This window comes from Onychostruthus taczanowskii, unplaced genomic scaffold (genome assembly GCF_017590055.1).
Source record: "Onychostruthus taczanowskii isolate IOZ18803 unplaced genomic scaffold, ASM1759005v1 scaffold22, whole genome shotgun sequence".
NCBI classification, from domain to species: domain Eukaryota; kingdom Metazoa; phylum Chordata; class Aves; order Passeriformes; family Passeridae; genus Onychostruthus; species Onychostruthus taczanowskii.
This window is the reverse complement of record NW_024499462.1, coordinates 7,933,409-7,953,262: the sequence shown is the minus strand read 5'-3', so window position 1 is coordinate 7,953,262 and position 19,854 is coordinate 7,933,409. Positions and strand designations below refer to the sequence as shown.

General features: G+C 39.4%; 2 protein-coding genes across 2 annotated transcripts; one reads left to right on the top strand and one right to left on the bottom strand.

Annotated features, from left to right (window-relative positions):
• Positions 1 to 4,031: 4,031 nt before the first annotated feature.
• On the bottom strand, positions 4,032 to 9,923 carry DYDC1 (DPY30 domain containing 1). Its single transcript, XM_041405115.1, has 7 exons — positions 9,641 to 9,923; positions 8,396 to 8,667; positions 7,471 to 7,623; positions 7,262 to 7,369; positions 5,813 to 5,881; positions 4,866 to 4,922; positions 4,032 to 4,223 (listed from the first exon to the last, which is right to left on the bottom strand). Exons 1-7 carry the CDS (start codon positions 9,921 to 9,923, stop codon positions 4,140 to 4,142), a joined length of 1,026 nt encoding a protein of 341 aa, XP_041261049.1. The 3' UTR covers positions 4,032 to 4,139.
• Positions 9,915 to 12,852, top strand: EXOSC3 (exosome component 3). Its single transcript, XM_041404911.1, has 4 exons — positions 9,915 to 10,188; positions 10,292 to 10,441; positions 11,035 to 11,186; positions 12,555 to 12,852. Exons 1-4 carry the CDS (start codon positions 9,922 to 9,924, stop codon positions 12,754 to 12,756), a joined length of 771 nt encoding a protein of 256 aa, XP_041260845.1. The 5' UTR covers positions 9,915 to 9,921; the 3' UTR covers positions 12,757 to 12,852.
• Positions 12,853 to 19,854: the final 7,002 nt, after the last annotated feature.

Genomic DNA, 19,854 nt, shown 5'->3' with positions numbered 1-19,854 from the left:
AAATTTTGGGCAGTGATTTCGGATGATCTACAACTAAAAGAAAAATGGGAGTACTCAGTACCTTCAGACAGGCTCTCATGAATGTAATTTTTCATGATATACTATCTTCTAATTTATTTAAAATAAAAAAGAGTGTAGATTACAAAAATTCTGATCTAAATTAAACACTGATTTTGGTTAATGACAATGATTCTATGATGTACAAGTTAACAGGGAAGACCCACAGTATTGAAGTTGCATATACATCTGAGAACTCTCAAATTCTGAGAATGAGTCTTCTGCTTAACTTTTTAAAAATCTGCTACACTGTGCCAGCTCAAAAAAGGGCACCTTCCTCTACCCAGCCTTTCTTCCATTACTATTAGCCCAAAACCTGTACAAGTGCTTGTAACAGCATAACTTCTTCCACTGTATGAATTATAACAAATACACAAGTATAAAACACAATGACTACATGAAAATCTATAATGGCAGCGCCAGAAAACAAACAAAAGCAATAAAACCAAGCAAACAAACTCCCCCACAAGAAAACCCAAACAAAACCCCCAAAAAAGCAACAAGTCAAAAACAAAACTGTAAAAGCAGACAAGTACACTGGTAAGATATTTTAAAAAGTACATCAGTCCTTATCAGCAAATAACAGGCTTAGACTCTCATTTCTAGCTGTAGTCAATAGACAACACTGCTCTTTTTCTAACCTATGTACAGGAAATTCTTCAAAGAAGTAAAGCAATTAACAACTGACTTCAAATATGAGTATTAGCTGTATTAGCAAAGTTCAGAGAAATTCAATTTAACATTTAATCCAGACTAATTCATATGGCTCCCATTACCATTCGCAAATTACTGTATAAAACTTCTGCTTACAAAAAGATAAGTCAGTTCCTTTAGACTATGAAGGAAAACCATAAAAGGGACTGCAATCTGAATAAAACCTATTCTATGAAAAGATAACTTTAAAATGTGCTTGCTGCAACATGTATTTCTCCATGCAAGAGAAGGTTCTCACACTGCAGAGCTGTTTTCACCTCTGTGAGCAGACTGACAGTTAATCTGGATCATTTTGTCCTATTCTGGGCTTCATATCTGTTTTCATCCTTGTGCTTCAGTATTGCTGGAATGAGAACAGCTGTGAATGGGCATGTTACTATCAGCATGTTCTCTGAAGGATCTGGCCACGGCCTGGTCACAGCCTAAACAAGACTGCTCTTCTTCTGAAGAAAGGAAAAATGACAAGTTCATAAATCTTCTGTCAGTATTTAGAACCTTATTTTCAGTGACAGTTTTCATCATCTGTGAATTTCATCTTCTTTCCATAAAAATTTATTCAAAGGGAGTGTAAGCTGCAGATGAAGTTACATTTTGTAACTGCTTTTTTTTCTTTCCAAGGTACAATTTCACATTTATGCAGAGGTTAAATTGTGTTATCACTCTGAAATCACATCACGTGCAGTAATTAAGAGAGTCATGCATCCTCCAGGCTCTAGCTTGCTATTCTCCAAGGAAGGTGAAAGTTCAGAAAGAGAAGGCAAAAATCATTTTAAGCTGCATTAATTTCCCTCCAGGTTTAGACACCCAAGGAGAAGTCATCTTTGTTGTGAACTACATTTTCAAGTAACCTACAGGCAGGTTTGCACCTCAAGAAAGCACGGAGCCAAGAACTGTTTATCTCATCACATATCCAAGATAAGAATTCCTATAAAGCTGTAATGGACCAGGTCTGTGCACATCAGACCCTGAAAAAAAAAATGGGAATTCCTATAAATAACATTTTAACAACAGAAGTTTTCTGTACCTAACAATAAAGAAACAGGTAAATTGGAATCTACCACTTTATTTTGACCCTTGCTTAGTAATTTTCTGATAAAAGTTTCCATCCAAAACTTCCTACCTTGAAATAAAGTGAGGAATATGGACTGCAGCATCACAAAGGAAAAGTCATACTTAAGAATAAGCTGAAACAGAATGACATACAGAAGTTGTAGTTTTCATGGGCTGTAATTGACAGAGCTCCCAGTGTGCTTATTTAGGATGCACTCTAGTGGACACACATATAATGAAATCAAACAAAGATACAAACAGTATAAAATGATAAAAAAATGAAAGCAGCATGTCATCAGAATTAATTTCTAGCATGTTTTAAAATAGTGTCTTACATTTTGAAGGTTGTATGAAGGTTGAAATTTTCGTGGTCAACATGACTGCACATTAAGTGTAAATGAACATGAGTTACCAATTTTTGGAAGTGTTAATCTAAATATTAAGAATCAGTTATACATATTGTTTAAAAGACAAACTCCATCTGTTTATCCATTTCTCCATCCCTTTGAGATTGGCACAAGAGGCTGCTGTGCATGCAGTGCTAACAGGTGCAATTAGACCTGGTATCCAAGTGTGTCCTTGAATGATTCTATTGTAACTGTTTCTAACAAATATAATCGTAAACTGTGCCAAAATCTGTTTACTGGAACACCAACCACAAGGGTGTATTCATGTCACAGGAAAGGTTTGGACTATCATAGAAACTGCAAACCAATCAGAATTATTGTAGATAGCAAAGCCTGACCACTTAGACACAAAAAAATAGTTCCACTTCTCATGACTCCAAAGTTACACAAACATTTCTAAGGATTTATACCTGGTAAGTGACTTTAAGGATGCTCATATAAGACGTGGTTATTAACAGCATTCAAATAGCAGTGTAGTAATAAGATGGGCACAGGATTTTTTTTAATAGAGGTACTTTATCTTTAAGGGAAAAAAATAATATATTAATATATAGAAAAATCAATAGTGCTCATGTATTTAAAATTTTGTAAGATTATTCTTAGTCTGATCTACATGATCAAAACAAGTTATTCAGAGCAAGAAAACATTTATTATGTGATTGACCCTTGTCTGTTGGGTGTATAGATACTTTTAACAGTTTGCCAAGGATAGCAAACCCCTTAGACTCAGCGATACTATTAAAAAATTGAAGTGAAAGTATCAGAAAAATCTCATCCCAAGACTGAAGATCACAGTGAATGCATTAACTATGCACTGACTTTGTAATGAAAGGTATTTTCATTACACACTATTGGTAATGACCATCTAACCTGCAGCAGAAGACAGAGATGCAAATGTACATTTTATTGAATGCATATTCATTTTTAAGAACAGCGGGATTTCTTAATGCTGCCATTTTTTCTATTTATAATGAAAAGACACAGAACATTCTTGACAACCTATACCAAGATACCAGTGATTACAAACATCTGTTCTTGTAAAAATGCAATCTGTAAGGATTATAAAACTTATTTTTTATAGATAGCCATGGATCAAACTAAATATTCTTCTAAATTTTTAGAAGTGAAGTTTTAGAAATAATGATGGTATTTAGTAGAGAACACATTTAATTTCTTGATTTAAAAATTCAAGAAAAATGCAGAAAAGTCTTAAAAACTTGACTAATCAAGACTAACATGCAGACACTTGCAGCTTACCTAGTACCACACAATGCCCAGAAAACACTCTAATAATAAATATAACAATAAATATATTTATCCAATAATAAAGCCTAGATGACCTCATGACTTGAAGGAGACAAGATCTTCTAGTATATACTGAGTCAGAGTTAAATTTACCTCTTTCAAATACATATGGGAAATCTTATTGGATTTTTGCACCAAGTTTGAAGTACAGAATACTCTCCATCTTTTAATCTGCAGAACATTCCCTTTTTCTCTCAGAAACCATTCAAATTCTTGGAAAATTATTTTCAGTAATATTTTATTCTTTTAATATTGATTCAAATTGTCATATTGTGGCATCTATCCTCAAATCATATTGACACTTTAGTTATATTTTCATTTATTATAGTTACTTCAATATGCAATAAGTAGAAAATATATTTGCTGCTTCCACTTCAGCTGCTGTTTTCTTCTTGTGAAAGTCAGCCATGCCAGCTACAATGCTTTAAGAACAAAAAGGAAGAATCGGTATCAGAAAAAACGGACTTTATACAAACACCTTGAAAACAGACACCAGAGAAACAGTTATGTAAATCAGTTATATTTATAAAATACATAAATCGAGATACTACACTTCAGGATAGCAAGTAATGAGTAGAAAATATATTTACTGCTCTCAGGTCAGCTCTAATTTTCTTCTTCTTCTTCTTCCTCTTCTTCTTCTTCCTCCTCCTCTTCTTCTTCTGTTACTGTTGGGAGGTTTGTTTGACTCTGGAAAACAACAACAAAAATATTCTACCACTTACCAGCATTCACTGAGCTTTGTAAAAAGGAAAAGAGAAAAAAACTGCCCATGACAGACAAGTTGGGACACAGCAGTACAATCATGTATTCTCCCATTCAATACAATGAAGGCCATGACAAGACTTTTGTTATAAAATCCAGCAAATCTGGATGATGCATTGTGATTTTGAGGGCAGAATCAATAGTACAAGCCTATATGTCTTATTTTATCAATCTGTTTTTAATTTGTAGCAAACATGTCACTGTAAAACCTGAAATAACATCCCCAAAAGCCAATGTAATCTATCACCTTTAAGCATGAAAACTTGGCACATGTAGGAAGCAGCAGGTACTTAAGACTCATTTTCACTTTTTGTTTTACTATTTTATTATTAAAGAACCCATAAAATATGCCCAAAGCCTGAAGAATATTTTAAAATATGGAATTACAAAAAATTATAAAACTTGGGGCTATATGGGATCTTGCACACACACCTGATTTACCTCAGTGGAAAAAACACCTGTGAAAAGCTAATCCTAAGAACAGTCATATCTTCATAAATCTATTGTCAGCACAAAGAAGCAAATTTTTAAGAATCAATCATTTACAATTTCTTTCTAAACACTTACTGGTACAGTCTCAGCTGGCTCCTCAGGTGTAACTTCAGCTATTGTCTTTTCATTTTCCTGTGGCAATGAAAACCAGTTTGCAGTTCAGATGTCCCATGTCATGAAATTGCATTTCAGGTGTGTTAAAATGACATTATGTATTAATGTAGAGAGAACACTTTAGATAAGTGCTATACAAATTTAGTAGTGTAGGAATATGGTCTTGGTCTTAGGCTTAACCCCATTTTTAAATAGTTTTTTTTAATTAACAGAAATTTAAAATTTTTACATATTTGTTTTTTCTGTCACTTTCATATACTCATCTTCCTACAAATATGGTTTGTCGGTATTTTAACAGAGTTTTCTAAAAACTTAAGGTATTTCTAAAATACTCTATGCTCCACAGAGGTTTTAAAAGCTTGAGGGAGATAAGCATGCCAATTATCCATGTATGTTTTTACTGAAGCAGCATTAGAAGACCATAAACATGGATATCTGTATACACACTCTTCTGTTAGTACAAATTCCCATACACCACTAAGGTAGCAGAATCCAGATGCACTGCAATTTCAAACCACAGCTCTTTTTCCAGGTACAGTAAATGGATTTTTGCTAACCCCCTCCAAAATATTACTGTCTTGGTACTTAAATTAGACATGCTTATTTTATAAAACTTTCTAATAAATACCATCAAGCAATCTGGAAGCATCAGGTGAGCTGACCTTATGCTGGATTTTTGGAGTAAATTTCTGTTCTTGACCAAAATCCAAGTATAAAACCCAGACTGCAGAAGCCACGTGTTAGACATTCTCCCCATCTAAACTCCTGTTTCTTTAATTATGTGTTAGTTCAACACCCCTGGGCTTCTGCTTTGTGTTTTGTAATTGATGTCTGCATCTGCAAAAAATGGCTGATAAATGGTATTTTCAAACCACCAACTAAGCATTGGCTTAAACCTCTTGACCTACCTGCTGCAACTGCATTTCAGCTTCCTTCTTCTGTGCTTCCAACTCTGCACGTTCTTTCTCCAACTGAGCCTGAAATCAGTTTAAGAAAGGACAAATTAGAAAGAAAATCCCCCATATTTATTTTTTTCACCATATTGTTTTACAGTTGATTTTATTATTGAAATAATAAATAAAAAGTAAGCATAAAACATAAATGCTATGTTATGTTAATAACAAAGTCCTTTCAGTATCAACTGGTTTAGCATTTTCAAAGGGTTGAGACTCTTATTGATAAAGAGGCTTTACTACCAAAAGGACAATAAAACAGTTAACTGAAGTTAGTGTACACAATTCAGACACTGTCTCATTATACAAGCTCTTTATCAGTCTGTATTAGTTATCTCCTGTCCTTTGGATTAAGTTCTTTGATACTTTGTATAGCACCTAGCACACACAGATGAATCAATATAGAATCAAATCTATTGAAAACTTTGGCAAGCAATGTCATTAACATTAATGATGTCCATCAGCAACCTTTAGTATTTACAACTGGAAATATCAAACAGGACGTGTTTATTAATTGGAAACATAAGTCCTATTACATCAAAACTCCAGAAACTGCATAATCTAAGTATCTACATTCAACAACCTTAGAGTATACTGTTTGCTCTTGCATTTTGTGAGCAGTTACAAACATGGTCATTCTTTTCTATTCCTTTTTGGTACCTAAATGCAAAACTTTCTTCAGTATTTGACTACAAAACTGAATTAGGTTAAAAAAAATGCATCTAATGTGAGTATTGTTCAACATATTTCCCATAGCTTAGGTGAAATTATTTATTCAATTCTCAGTGAATTATCTCTAGACACAATCTCTTTATTTTCATTTACTATTTTACATCACTCATTAAACCCTTAAGCACATTACTTTTGGTTTGCAAATTACTAAACTCCAAATTTTAAAACTGCAAGTGAAACAAAATGAATGCATCTTACACTAGAGCTGGGCTTAATGTGATCAGCATAAATTTAAAATTAAGCTTTTGATTTTAACATAATGAAACTCATCCATACAAAAAAAAATCCAGTCAGGTCACATCAACATCACCATAGCAACAATGAGCTCACATGACTCATTTACAAAGAATGGCTAGAAGCACAGGTATTGTATTTATTTCTCATATTACAAGCCCAAACAGTATTTTCAGTTACTTCTCACGTAAGTCCTAAATTGACTCCTTTTTATCTTAATAGTCATTATTTTTAATAACATTTTACTGCATAGTATGTAACTTTTCCTACTCATGTGCTGACTAATAATTTCAGTTATTCAGAAAAGTGAGATTAAAATACTTGCTTTATGCCACCTTTAACAAAATCAGTATACAGCTATTAGAAGCATACAAAGAGCTCCAATATGACACAGCACCATACGCTGCTTAGAATTATCTATTATTTAGTATTAATAACCTGTTGTTCTTCAAGTTTCCGCTGCTCTTCTTCCTGGATTTTTAACCTTTCAAGTTCTGCTAGGGCTGCCTCCCGTTCTTGTTCCAGCTCAGCTCTCTCCAGTACTCTCTATTTCAAAGTAACACAGAATCAATTAAACATAAAAATTAGATATATTAAATAGCATCAACTATACTGTAGCAATCTTTTTTTGCCGAAGTTGGATCCACCTTTTTTTCTTCATCTAAGTTTCTTCTGTAATTGTAAATCCAGTGTGCAAGATACTCTATTGGATCTGCTGGCCGATGCTCTACAACCTCTGCCAGTCCTTTCTTCAAGCAAGTTCCCAGGCATTGCTTCAGATACTGAGACTCCATCCAAATCTACTGACAATAAATAGACAGACATTAGATACCAATGTCAGAATTAAGTTACGGGCTTTAAGAACTCTTGCTTCAGGTGCCAAACACTGACTATGACATTACTTTTTACTAAGCTTGCAATTTATACAAGAAAGTTATTTGACAGTGGTTTGGTTCTTAAAAGCTCCAGTGACAGGTCAGTTACAGCAATCACTGCAGAAAAAAAATGCCTAAACACCACGTTACTGCTTGGACATGTATAATTCATAAACTATTTAGAAACATGATGCCAATTCTAGGTCTGCATGATGGCAAAGAAAAAAACAAACCCTGAAAATCACAACAGCACATAGAACACTTCTACAAAGATACTCAAAGAGCAGGCAAGTAGTTCTGAGGACAATTAAGGGGTAATTGTGGCTTGAACTGTCAAAGCTATCTTTAAGACATGTATGCAAGGCGAGGGCCTGAAGCACTCGCTCCACAGTCGCGAAAGGCACAGATCACTGTACACACGCTTTACCAGCCCAGTTTAAGCAAACATAGCCCTCCCTTGCTGTTAAGGGAGCTGAATCCATGCCGGGACAGAGAGCCCGGACACTTAGCACAGCAACAAATACAACGCCATCCTCGGCACTAGCGGCGCCTCCAGGTGACTTTAATAACACCATCCACGCCGTCTTCTCCGGGCTCCATTTAAGCACCGGCTGGGCCCCTGCGCTCCCGGCGGGGCGGGCCCGCTCCTCATCCCCACGTCGGGGGCTCGGCGCTCTGGCAGAGCCTGGCCCCTTACCGCGCCGCGCCTCACGCTCCTCCCCAGCCGGTGGTATCTATGCCCCGCTTCTGGTGCCGCGGGCTGCGCTGCTGCCGCTCGCCTTCCCTCGGAGAGCAGCCCCGCTCCGGCTCCTTCCCGGCAGCAGCTCCCGGAGCCCCGGCACGGCAGCCCCAGCCCGCCCCGCTCCTGCCGCCCGGCCCGGCCCCCAACGCGCGGGGTTGCTCCGCAACAGCGCCGCGAGGGCCGCGGCCCCAGCGCCGCCCGCAGGAGCTGGCGGAGGGGCGAAGGGCCTGCTCGGAAAGGTCACCGATGGCACAAAGCCGGGCGGAGGGGCCGAGACCTCAGAGGGTTTTGTGGCCCTTAAGAGAGACCTCGACTGGCTGGAGGGATGGGCAGAGAAGAGCCTGAAATTCAGTATTGGCAAATGCAGGGTCCTGCACCTGGGGATTAATAACCCCACCACCGGGAGAAGCTGGGGGTGATCTGCTGCAGAGCAGCTCTGTGGAGAAGGACCTGGGTGGGCAACAAGATCTTGCAGCAGTGCACTTGTGGCCAAGAAGGCCAATGGTATCTCGGGGTGTGTTAGGAAGAGCATTGCCAGCAGGTCAAGGGAGGTGATCCTGCCCCTCTGCTCAGCCCTGCTGAGGCTCTGTCTGGAGTGCTGTGTCCAGTTCTGGGCTCCACAAGTGTCAGAGAGACATGGAGATCCTGGAGCAGATCCAGCAGAGGGCTATGAAGATGATTAAGGGACTTGAGCATCTCTCTTACAAGGAAAGGCTGAGAGAACTGAGCCTGTTCAGCCTGTAGAAGAGATGACTGATAGAGAATCTCATTGATATGTATAAATATCTAAAGAGGAGGTGCCATGCTCTGCTCTGTGGTGCCAGCCACTAGGACACCACAGAATGGGCAGAAACTGATGCATAGGATGCACCATTTAAACAGGAGGCAGAACTTTACTTTGTGCAGGTGGAACAGCTTGCCCAGAGAGGTTGTGGAATCTCTTTATCTAGAGATATTGAAAGCTGTCTGGATGCAGTTCTGTGCAGCGTGCTCTAGGATGCCCTGCTTAAGCAGGGAGGCTGGACCAGATGACTCGCTGTGATCCTCTCCAACTGTTTTAATGCTGTCTCTGTGTGAGCAGCTTCCCTTCACAACTGATGTGATCTTTTCTGCTCCCTGCAAAACTCATCGGCTGACGTTCACCTCAAATTGGACCAGCTGTATGTTTTACTGTCAGCTTCTAATCGGGTATTAAAAAACCTTGCAAACAACTGCAGCTGGAAGAATTAATTCCGACGCCTAAGCGCTCTAACATTATCTCGGCCGCTCCCCGGCAGACATGGAAGGCGGGCTGCGTCCCTGACAGCAGCAGGCGGAGGTGCCGTGAGGGTGAGGAGCCGGCGGCAGCGGCTCGGGGATCGGGCGGGCGCGGGCCCGGCTGTTGCGGCCGGGGGGTGTCGCTGCCGCCCCGCGAACGCTCCGCGCAGGCCGCAGGCGCAGCCGCCCGCCCCAGCATTGAGCGGCCGTGCGCCGGCGCGACCATGGCGGCGGAGCGCGGCACGGCGGCCGAGGCCCTCGTGGGGCAGGTGGTGCTGCCCGGGGACCTGCTGCTGCTCCCCGCGCACTACGACGAGGACGCGGAGGGCGAGCGGCTGCGGCTGAGCGCGGGCACCGCGCCGCAGGGGCGGCTGCTGTGCGGGCCGGGGCTGCGGCGCAGCGGGGCCGGGCTGCTGGTGACCAAGTGCGGGCTGCTGCGGCACCGGCCCGGGGGCGGCGGCGCCTACTGGGTGGACTCGCAGCAGAAGCGGGTAGGGCCGCGGCGGGACCCGGGTGTGTGTGTGTGTGTGTATGTGTGTTGGTCCCCGTCTCGCCCGCGCTCCCCTGACCCTCTGTCCCCCTCCTCCGCTGCAGTACGTGCCGGTGAAGGGCGACCACGTCATAGGGATCGTGACGGCCAAAGCAGGGGACGTGTTCAGGCTGGACGTGGGCGGCAGCGAGCCGGCGTCCCTGTCCTACCTGGCCTTCGAGGGCGCCACGAAGAGGAACAGGCCAAACGTGCAGGTGGGTGCCCTGGTTAGCTGCGGTAGCGCTTTAGCGGCGTCGTTTGGTGGCGCTTCTGTTGTGTTTCAGTGGCTTTTCTTAAGGGAAGTGTTTTCATAAGCCCACGTTAGAAGAGATGGGCAGATCTGGTTGTAATGGTTTCTCCTTGGTTCTCTCCGAGGGGTTTTGCACCCTTAGGCCGCGGCCTTTCTGGGGTTTCTTAGGAGGACTGTAACTAGCGTGGTTTGCTCTCTCTCAGCTGGCCGGGTGTTTCATTCTCATGTTTTCGTTTGCTCATAGTGCTGCCAGGAGCAAATGCAGTTCATGAGTAAGGTGCATCAGATAGGGCACTCCGATGTTAAGGTTTTAAAACATATGATGCTAGTAAAAAATACTAGTTGTGTGGGTTCTTTTAACAGTACTATTATGAATGGTTGTGCTGCATGTTCATGCCACAGTTTCTGCACTCGGATGAAACGCCATTACCAGAATGTAAAAGAAACTGTAAAGAAAAAAAACAAATAGGCCAGTGTGGTAGTTTTTATTGTTGTCCTGCTAAATGATTATAGAAGATAAAATCCTATATTTTTGTTCTTTGACGCTGTTTTGTTTAGGTGGGAGATCTTATTTATGGTCAGTTCGTTGTAGCAAATAAAGACATGGAACCAGAGATGGTCTGTATAGACAGCAGTGGAAAATCAAGTGGCATGGGAATAATTGGACAAGATGGCTTCCTCTTTAAAGTTTCTTTAGGTCTAATAAGAAAGTAAGTACTAAAAAATGTAAGTAATCACTCTCACATGTAAGATTCCCACAGCTGTTTCTTCTGAGCAGTGTGGGCAGTTTGGTAAATCAGACTGTGTGATTCTTGTAGTGCATTAAAACCAGATTTGCTGAATAGAGTACGGATTGATCTAGAAGGAAAGTTTATTTTTCCTCTTAAGAGACTTAGAAGCTCTTTTGTATGGTGTTGCATCACCTGTTTAAAAAAAGTGATGTGGTTGCCAAGGCAGTACGGAAAATAAAAGTAATGACTTGGGGAAGTCAAACATTCAGGATAGTGTTTCAGGTATGCACGTATTACCTTGGAGTTTAAAACTTGGCAATGCTTACTGTCCTTTTTCTGTTTCATGGGGTAGTAGAGGTGTATGTTTGGCTGACAGCTGATTAAAGGGATTCTTTGCACATCAGTACACATTATTTTCTGACTTCCAAAGAAAAACAAATAACACTGAAATAAAGATACAGGTTTAAAAAGTGTAGGATTTTAGTTTAAAATTGACACATTACTCTAGGAACTGTTTCATAAGCTTTTGAATGTATTGTGAACTTTGGAGTTGTTTATGCTCATGTAAATAAAGGATTTTTTTGTGACTGTAAAATGGATAAACAATGGTCAAACTTTGTTGTTGCTTTTTGGGTGGGGTTGTTTGTTTTGTCACTCTTTGGATAAGCAATCTGCAGTGTAGAGCAGCTTTTTCATACCTGGCATTGTCTGATTTATAGGTCCTATCAGAAGCCAGTGTGAACTGTACAAAAACTTTTTGCAGCCATTCTGTTTTCCAAATTTTGTCTGTATGCAAGTAAAAAAACAACAGCATATTACAAGTAAACTACTAAGTCCTGATATGATTTTAGTTTTTGTGAATACTTGGTCAGTCTTGGTTTAATCCTAGACATGTTACAGTATTTAGTAGTCTGTTTATTGCTGTTAATACTGTTTCCTGAAGTAGAAGGGAAGTCCTCTTTTGAAAGACACTTTTGGGGTGTCAGATAGCATTTCAAAAATGTCATTTGGTCAAACTGTACTTTTTAGAATTATTTAACTCATAGAATGGTTGTAAAAGTATCGAGTCACTTGAAACTTGTCAGGGATTGCTTCTGAATCTAATGAGAAAAAAACTAAATTTACAGTGGCTTTATTTTTTTTAGGTGCATGTATTTTATATGACAGGGGGCCTTGAAAATCTGATACTGTATTGCTATTTTGGATGTATATGCAACTTTATAATATTTCAGTGTTTCTGAAATAGATCTCATAATAGCAGTACTGCTGGAGTTACTGGTCAATAAAAATGTGTCTGTAAGTGTGGGCATTCCTTCCTCTGACTTTTTTTTTTGCTCTTGTTCACAGGCTCTTGGCTCCCAAATGTGAAATAATTCAAGAGCTGTCACAATTGTACCCATTTGAGCTGGTGCTGGGAATGAATGGAAGAATATGGGTAAAAGCAAAAACAGTTCAACAGACTTTAATTATAGTAAATATTTTGGAAGCCTGTGAGTATATGACTGCAGAACAGAGAAAACAAGCGCTTGCCAAACTGTCGGGGAACTGATAAGAAAAAACCTTGAAGATTTGTTTGCGATGACTGTAGGGTGTTTTGGTTATTTTTGTATTCAGATTTATATTAAAAGCTTTTTTTTTGAATGAAGTACTAGATTTTTGGTTGTTCTTCATTTCCCTTCTTTATCCACTCAGCTTGATTTAGTGTTGTTTAAGGAGTATGTTTCGACTCACCTTTGTGGTTATGAAACCCTGTTTATGTTCTTGAATTTTCTGACTAATGGGAAAATGATCTGTAGAAGCTTTCATTAGCTCTGAAGTGCAACTATCTAGGTCTTCTTTTAAAAACTGGTCATTTTGTGAGCTGCCTGTGTTTGTTTTTATAGGTATTAAAATTTCAAACCATCCATGTTTACTTGGGATAGCAAAAAGTATCCCATGGGTCATAATTTTGGTTGAGTGCTCTATTTATACAGTGACATGAAGTAGTTATTTAATATATTATGAAACTTGGGACTAGAAATGCAGATAGAGAATACCAGAAAATAATTGCAGGGTGTAGCATAAACCAATCACAGGGTGATTAAGGTAAATGATCAGATAAGACCAAAAATATGTTCACAGGGACGTTGTCACTTTCCCTAAGTGATGACCTGCCTAGTAGTATTATGGACATGGTGATTAGGATGTCACAACAATAGCCATGTGTTTCTTGGTTCAAGGCGCTGTTTTCTTTAGTAATAGCATAAAGATGCCACAGAACTTTGCTGATATTTAACAAAATCAGCATTTCTGCAAAAAGCCATGTTTGGCTTCTTTGTATCACAGTCCCTCGATGCATATCGAGGAGATGCTTTCCTAGGAAGGGTAAGGTCTCATTAGGATTTTAGTATGTGACTAATTTGCTACTGTTTTGAGAGAGGAAGAGAACCCTGGATTAATGGAAGGGTGGTTACTGATGCCTTCTTCCTGTGAGAGAAAAGCTTGATTGTAGGTACCTAATGAACTGCTTGCAGCTGTTAGGCAGTCATTTAGATCTGTGATGTTCTCTGGTTCTTAATAAGCTGAATGGTTTAACAGCAATAGTTAAAGGAAATTACTAAAAATGAACTAATTATGGTGAGCCTGAATACCATCTTAATTAAAAGTGGAAACATAATTTTTCCTGTTTATTCTGTATTTCATCCAAAACTCAGCCTATGGCATTTGATGATAGGGTTGTCTTTGGCATCTCTGTCGTTTAGAAATTGCTGCAGTTCAGAGCCAGCTCCTCTGAGTCATCTGTAATGTGCTTACCTAGGGCTTCCCCTGGTTCAACAAGAACACCACTCTAATGGTTTCCGTGTGAGTCAAATGGCTACAATTCAGAATTCTTTGTGAATTTCACTGGGCATTGCTCATCTGGCTTGGTAGGTCTTCAGTCATCCTTTTTCACCTGTCGTCTCCCAGGTGAAGTGACTTTCATTCGTATCCCATAAACCTTTTGGGTCTGGAGTCTATCTCTTACTACACATGAAAAGCTGTAAATTAATCAGGTTTTCAATAGCTGTTCTTCTCTAGAGCTTTTTCAGTTTCAGCTAAGCAGAGCCTCTGAAGGTTGTCTGTTATTGGAACAATAGCTGGCATAGGCAGAAAAACATTTGCCAAATTATCTCAGGGTGCTAACTTTTTTTTTGTGAATTGTTCTTGGATCATAATAGTAAAACCACAGGAATGGGCAATGACATGGATCGTTTTCTGGGTAGCTGTGGCTTGAAATGGAATTAGCCTTACCACTGGCCTTTGCTCCTTTCCCTTCCGAAAGCCTGTGTTCCAAGCTTAACCTGCAAGATACAAATGAACAATCCCTGTTAAAATGCTGGTTTGGTAGTGCAGTACTGTAAATGGCAACCTTGAAAGTTCTCAACATAATCTACACACTATTTTATACCACACATCATGCTGTCCCATTGTCACCCACTTATCACCCAAATACAAATTTAGTTAAATCAAGAATAGGATACAAAATGCATTAAAATTATGCTTGTTATTAATTTAGCAAAATTAGCCGAAAAGTTCCTGGGTGTTACCCCCTACACTTAAGTTTGACAGTTTATACAGTGGAAAAAAATTACAGTGGATGTGAACAAAATGGGTGTGGGGAGAAATGCTTGAAACAAAGTACACTTAAACACATTACTAACAGAAGACTATATTCATGTTTTGGGGTTTTTTTTTTAACTTGGGCAAAAAAAAACCTTATCAACATTCCTCAAACCAATTACAGTTTGACAGGCTTTATCTTAACAAAGCAGCCATTCAGGCAAAGTCTAAACAATATCTTTGCAAACTTTCTATGTTGGTGACTAAACCAGTCACGAGGAGGGGTTATGGCGTATAATTTGGTGGTAGGAATAAAGGCTGATCATGATTTAGTTATGTATTCTGCTGGAAGCCTTCCACGTTCCCATTAAAGGCACATAAACCCATATGGTTTTGGAAATAGGACTCGCAGAAGGGATGCAGTGGGCTTGAAATGTACCTTGCTAAGTAAGTAGAACGTCTTTTCTGTTTCATTTCTCCATGATGTTTACCCTTATCAGGTTAAGTCAGAGTTGTTAATTTCAGATACTCTATGATGTGCATTGGATACTTTGTTATATTGCTTTTCTTTCAAGCTGTTGTGATCAAGTTATGTAAAAATGGTAGATGTCAACATGAGTATTGTTCATATGTCCATGAGAGATGAGAATAACCTCTCAAAAAGAAAGTTCACCAAGAATTAAACAGAAATTATGCATTGAAAATATGAAATACATAGTTTGTGACCCTTCCTAGGCTGATGTATAAAGAACAAATACTACCACAAAATGCAGAAATGCAGTGCTGAAATTCACTTTGATAGTAACACATTTGTGTTTTGCTCTAGCAGAAGAAAGTTACACAGACAAATAGCTCAGTGTAATAAGAGGATTAAGAGCTCAACTCTAAGGCTGTGGTTAGAGTGTGGCTGTAGTTCTGCTAGATTAGAAGTTTACTGTGCCTAACTACTCATTACAACATTGCCACCAGGAGCTGGAACTGAGGCTTGCTGGCATGTGCATTTGATTCCTAGCCAAGTTCTGTCAAAATGACCCACATTGGCATCAACACTTCAAATACCAGGGTTATTTTGGTTTTATCACATGGATGTTCTTTAGCAAAAGAGGTTGTGGAATTTTTTTTCCCAGATCTTAAATATTAAGAACAGCTCATCTTCTACTGGAGAAGGTCGAATTTGTTAGAGGAAGCCCAGTTTTCTGCCTTAGATCTTGGACAAATACTTCTGAGTAACAGCTAAATCAACAGGTTGTTTTAAACCTTAAAAACTGATCACCTCCAATGCTTACATGGAAAGGACTTACATCAGATTTTTTAGCTACATACAACCACCTTGGTGAGATACATTATTTGACTGAGTACAGGAAGTTTTAAAGATAATGTAGGGCACTTCAGTTGTATTAATAACACAAGCAGTCTTGTCCTTACTCATGACTTTCTGTAGAGTGTAAGATGCTTAGCTACTCTTGAAGTCCATAGTAAGAAATTAAACATGGCAGTTTTATCACATTAACTTGTAAGAGAAATAGCCTAGAAACATGTTGAGTGCCAGGATTTTAATAGAAGCTACACAGTAGTTGCAGGTGATTAGCCAGGATGCGTGCAAAATGACTGTTTTCCTCTGATGTCCTGATCTTGCAGAAGTGCACTTTCTGCCTTTTCAGTGCTATCTTTGTGGGTAATTTGAGATGTTCAAGAGCGTGGTTTTGCTTGTCGAGCCTGAGGCTTGATCACTATTCTAGTGGCTTGAATAGTCATTAAAAATATTTTTTTTTTTACTGGTCTTCAGTGTCCTATGTACTATGAGACTACTAAAGTATGAGAGTAACTTTATTTGTAGCACTGCAGTAAACAGGACACAGACAAACTACAGAGCACAGATTCTATTTTGCTTATACTTAGTAATTATACTTACCTGACACAAGGATATTTAAAGACTGAAGGACAGTGGGAGGACTAATGACCTCATCTGCACTTTCCAAATGCCTTGGTTATCTTTTGTCTTGTAAATGGTAGGCTTTTCTGTGATTCCGTGTTTATTAGGCTATTGCAAAAGAGATTTGTTGTAAGAGTCTGTGTACCCGCTGAAAAGACTTAACTAATTCTTTCTTCCTGTTCTTGTCCAGATGGAGGGTATTGCACCAATCTCTTCTTGGTGTCCCACTGTGAACTGCTTATGTGAATGAACTAATTTCAAAAGACCTGTATTTCCTTTGGTGTATTTCTGTGACTACTGCACCCTGATTTAGTTAAGAGAAATCTGAGATTCTGTGTCTAGGCTGATTGATGTGTTTATTTCCTGAGAATCAGGATGTGGTTGAGAACACCCCTGCACAGGTCCATGTCTCTGGACAGCCTTCAAACAAGAGACACCTTCTGCCTGGCTGAGTGGAGATTTACATCAGTCGGAACCTGTGTGGCTTTGCCTTTAATAGCACATAGGTGAAAAGTTCAAGCTGTATTTTTTTTTTTTTAATATCTACTTCTAATCTTACTGGCTTGATATCGAAAGTCTGGAAGTCCTTTTACAGACCTAGGGCCTAGATCCCACCACTGTCTTTCCTTGTTGCTTTAGAGATATCCTGTTTCCCCATAGAAAAGACAGTTTGTTTAATATAAGCCATTTGTCTAACAATGTCCTTGGTCTAAGGCTGATCTATAGAAGCATGATCCAACAAGACAAAGAATAAACTTCTGAAATAACACACAGATTTGTCATTCTGTAATGAATTGAAAGTTTCGTAATACTAGATCATGTTTTAGCACAGCTACTGATACACTGCATTCTGATTTACAGGCATGCCAGGGAAATTTAATTAAATGATGTACATGCAGTATACAGACTGATTCTCCTCATTCACTTCTATAAAACTGAATTATGAAGGCAGGAAATGAAAGGCTGAATGTGTTTTTTAAGAATACTGTTCAAAACCTGGGAACTTGAACTGCTGTCTCTTGCTTCGTGAAGTGTGTGTGATGTCTTAGAGAGTTTATTAGTCTCTTTTTTAAAGAGGAAAAATATATGAATAACATGGGAATAGGTGCATGGAAAAATTTAAATATAATAGATGAATTTTAATATGATTTTATCAAGAGGAAAAACCAAAGAAGTTAAAATCTCATTTTCCTGCCAAAATTTCACTACTTTTCTGAAACAATGAAGGCAAAGATATTCCAATAGAGACAAGTAATTTTTGTTGCAACTCCACTTAATGCAATACAGTAGTTTTTCAAGGAAAGAAACTTTTCTGGAGGTGTGGGTAGGGAAGGTTACATTCTGGTATTTTCATGACATCATATTCCTTTGGATTCTGTGTCTATTAGATGTGTGCATGCATTTAAAGGATTTTGCTGCTTTGTAAAGTAGGAGGCTATTCCTGGATGGAATCCAGATGTGTGGGCTCAGATTTTGCTGCATTTTTTGTAACATTTTTACAATAGGGACAAATGAAATCAGAAGCATTTCTGAGATGAACTGCCTGTTACTCTCGCCTGATGTCTTGTCATGGACTCCTGCCCAGAGCAAAGAATAGATAGATATTTTCATTTTGTGATAAGTGGGGGTTTTTTTCCTCCTCAGCAATATTGGCTACCTTAGAATTGTGATAGGCCAGCTGCCAGGCTGTTAGAGGTGTAATGTGCAGAAGTATCATTAAGAAAAAAGTTCATTTTGTGTACTTACCATGGAAACAAAAATAATGGAGCTGCCATTCTACCATTGCCAAATGTTGTCAGCTCAGTCCACAACTATAGTCAAATTCAGAAGAAAGGAATCTTGACAGCCTGCAGAAATTAGGGTTTTAATTATGCAATGATGGCTGACAAAATTTGCCAATAACTTTTTTTGTTCATAATGTTTTTCTAAAGATTGCTGTGTCAGCATGGCTGATACCTCTATTCCAATGATGATTGAATTTAAAAAAAATGACACAGTCACTTCAGCACATTGTTTGGTGTTGACAGAGAACCAACTCACACTGATTAAAGAGAAAAAGCAGAGATATTGTTTTATGTATTTCCCAGAAAAAAAAGCAGCCACAAATTCTTAATCCTTCCAAATGCTCCATCTCTTTCAAGCAGTCTGGTAATGCTGTTTCTGCTATGAGGTTTGCTTAGGTTATTTTTTTACTGCTGCTAAGACTTTAGTGCTTTTTATAATCCATTTTATTTCTAAAATAATGTGTGTAGATAAAAGCAAAACTACCACAATTTTGGGCAAAAAGACTCAAAATCTTACCCTTCAACTGTGTGAGCCCATGCCATTCTGGCACGTGCAATGGTGCAATAGGCTGTCTTGCAGGACTTGCTATTCCATGTGGCTTACTGGCAGCACACTGCTCTGCTGCAGGAGCAGAGTGATAAGAAAAGAAAGGCCATTTTGTCTAGTTGAGTTTGGAAAGTGGTGAAAAACAGTGAAACAGTGGTTGCTGGAATGTAGACATGCCAGTATCATCAAAAGGATTATGTTCATTCTCCTCAGCTACTGTTGTGTTACAGACCAGACTGTTCTGTCACTGCTACTACCTTTTGTTGTTGTTGTTGTTGTTTGGGATTTTAGCTGACAGGTTAACAGGAGATTTCAGGAAATAGTCCCAAGGTAGTGAAGACAAGTCCTCTTGAGTTTGTGGTTGGAGTGGTGCCCAATGACCACAAGCGTCTGAAGAGCGTGTTTGTTAAACGATGTTGTGACATGTTATTGGCTGGCTTATCTGAGCAAGTATATTCTTGAATGCAATATATATGCAAACATTTTAAGTGCCCCATTAATCAGATTAGTTGAATTATAAGATCACTACATTCTTGGACTCAGGTCGTTATGGGCTGGGCGCTTTTTTTGCCTTGCGTATTTAAGCACTGTATCCCATAATGTATTTCATTTCTTTCTTCGCTCAGGCAGAAGCTACAGCGGCCCCCGAGAGGGGACAATGGGTTCCGAGAGGGAACAGAAGGCTTTCATCCGTTCCAGCCGCTAACGGCGGGACTAATCCCGCTGGCGCACCGGCGCACAGCCGCCGGGCCGGAGGGCACCGAGCGCGGCCGGCAGCGGGGCGTGCGCGGAGGGCGCCGGGGG

Bases quoted from the DNA above. Each gene is read 5' to 3' on its own strand.
- EXOSC3 (XM_041404911.1), top strand. From the start codon at position 9,922: ATGGCGGCGGAGCGCGGCACGGCGGCCGAGGCCCTCGTGGGGCAGGTG. The intron at 10,189-10,291 runs GTAGGGCCGCGG...CCTCCGCTGCAG, and splicing joins TGGACTCGCAGCAGAAGCGG to TACGTGCCGGTGAAGGGCGA. The intron at 11,187-12,554 runs GTAAGTACTAAA...TCTTGTTCACAG, and splicing joins TCTTTAGGTCTAATAAGAAA to GCTCTTGGCTCCCAAATGTG.
- DYDC1 (XM_041405115.1), bottom strand. From the start codon at position 9,923: ATGGTCGCGCCGGCGCACGGCCGCTCAATGCTGGGGCGGGCGGCTGCG. The intron at 8,668-9,640 runs GTTTTTTAATAC...CTTTCCGAGCAG, and splicing joins CAGCTGCAGTTGTTTGCAAG to GCCCTTCGCCCCTCCGCCAG. The intron at 4,224-4,865 runs GTAAGTGTTTAG...GTTGTTTTCCAG, and splicing joins AGCCAGCTGAGACTGTACCA to AGTCAAACAAACCTCCCAAC.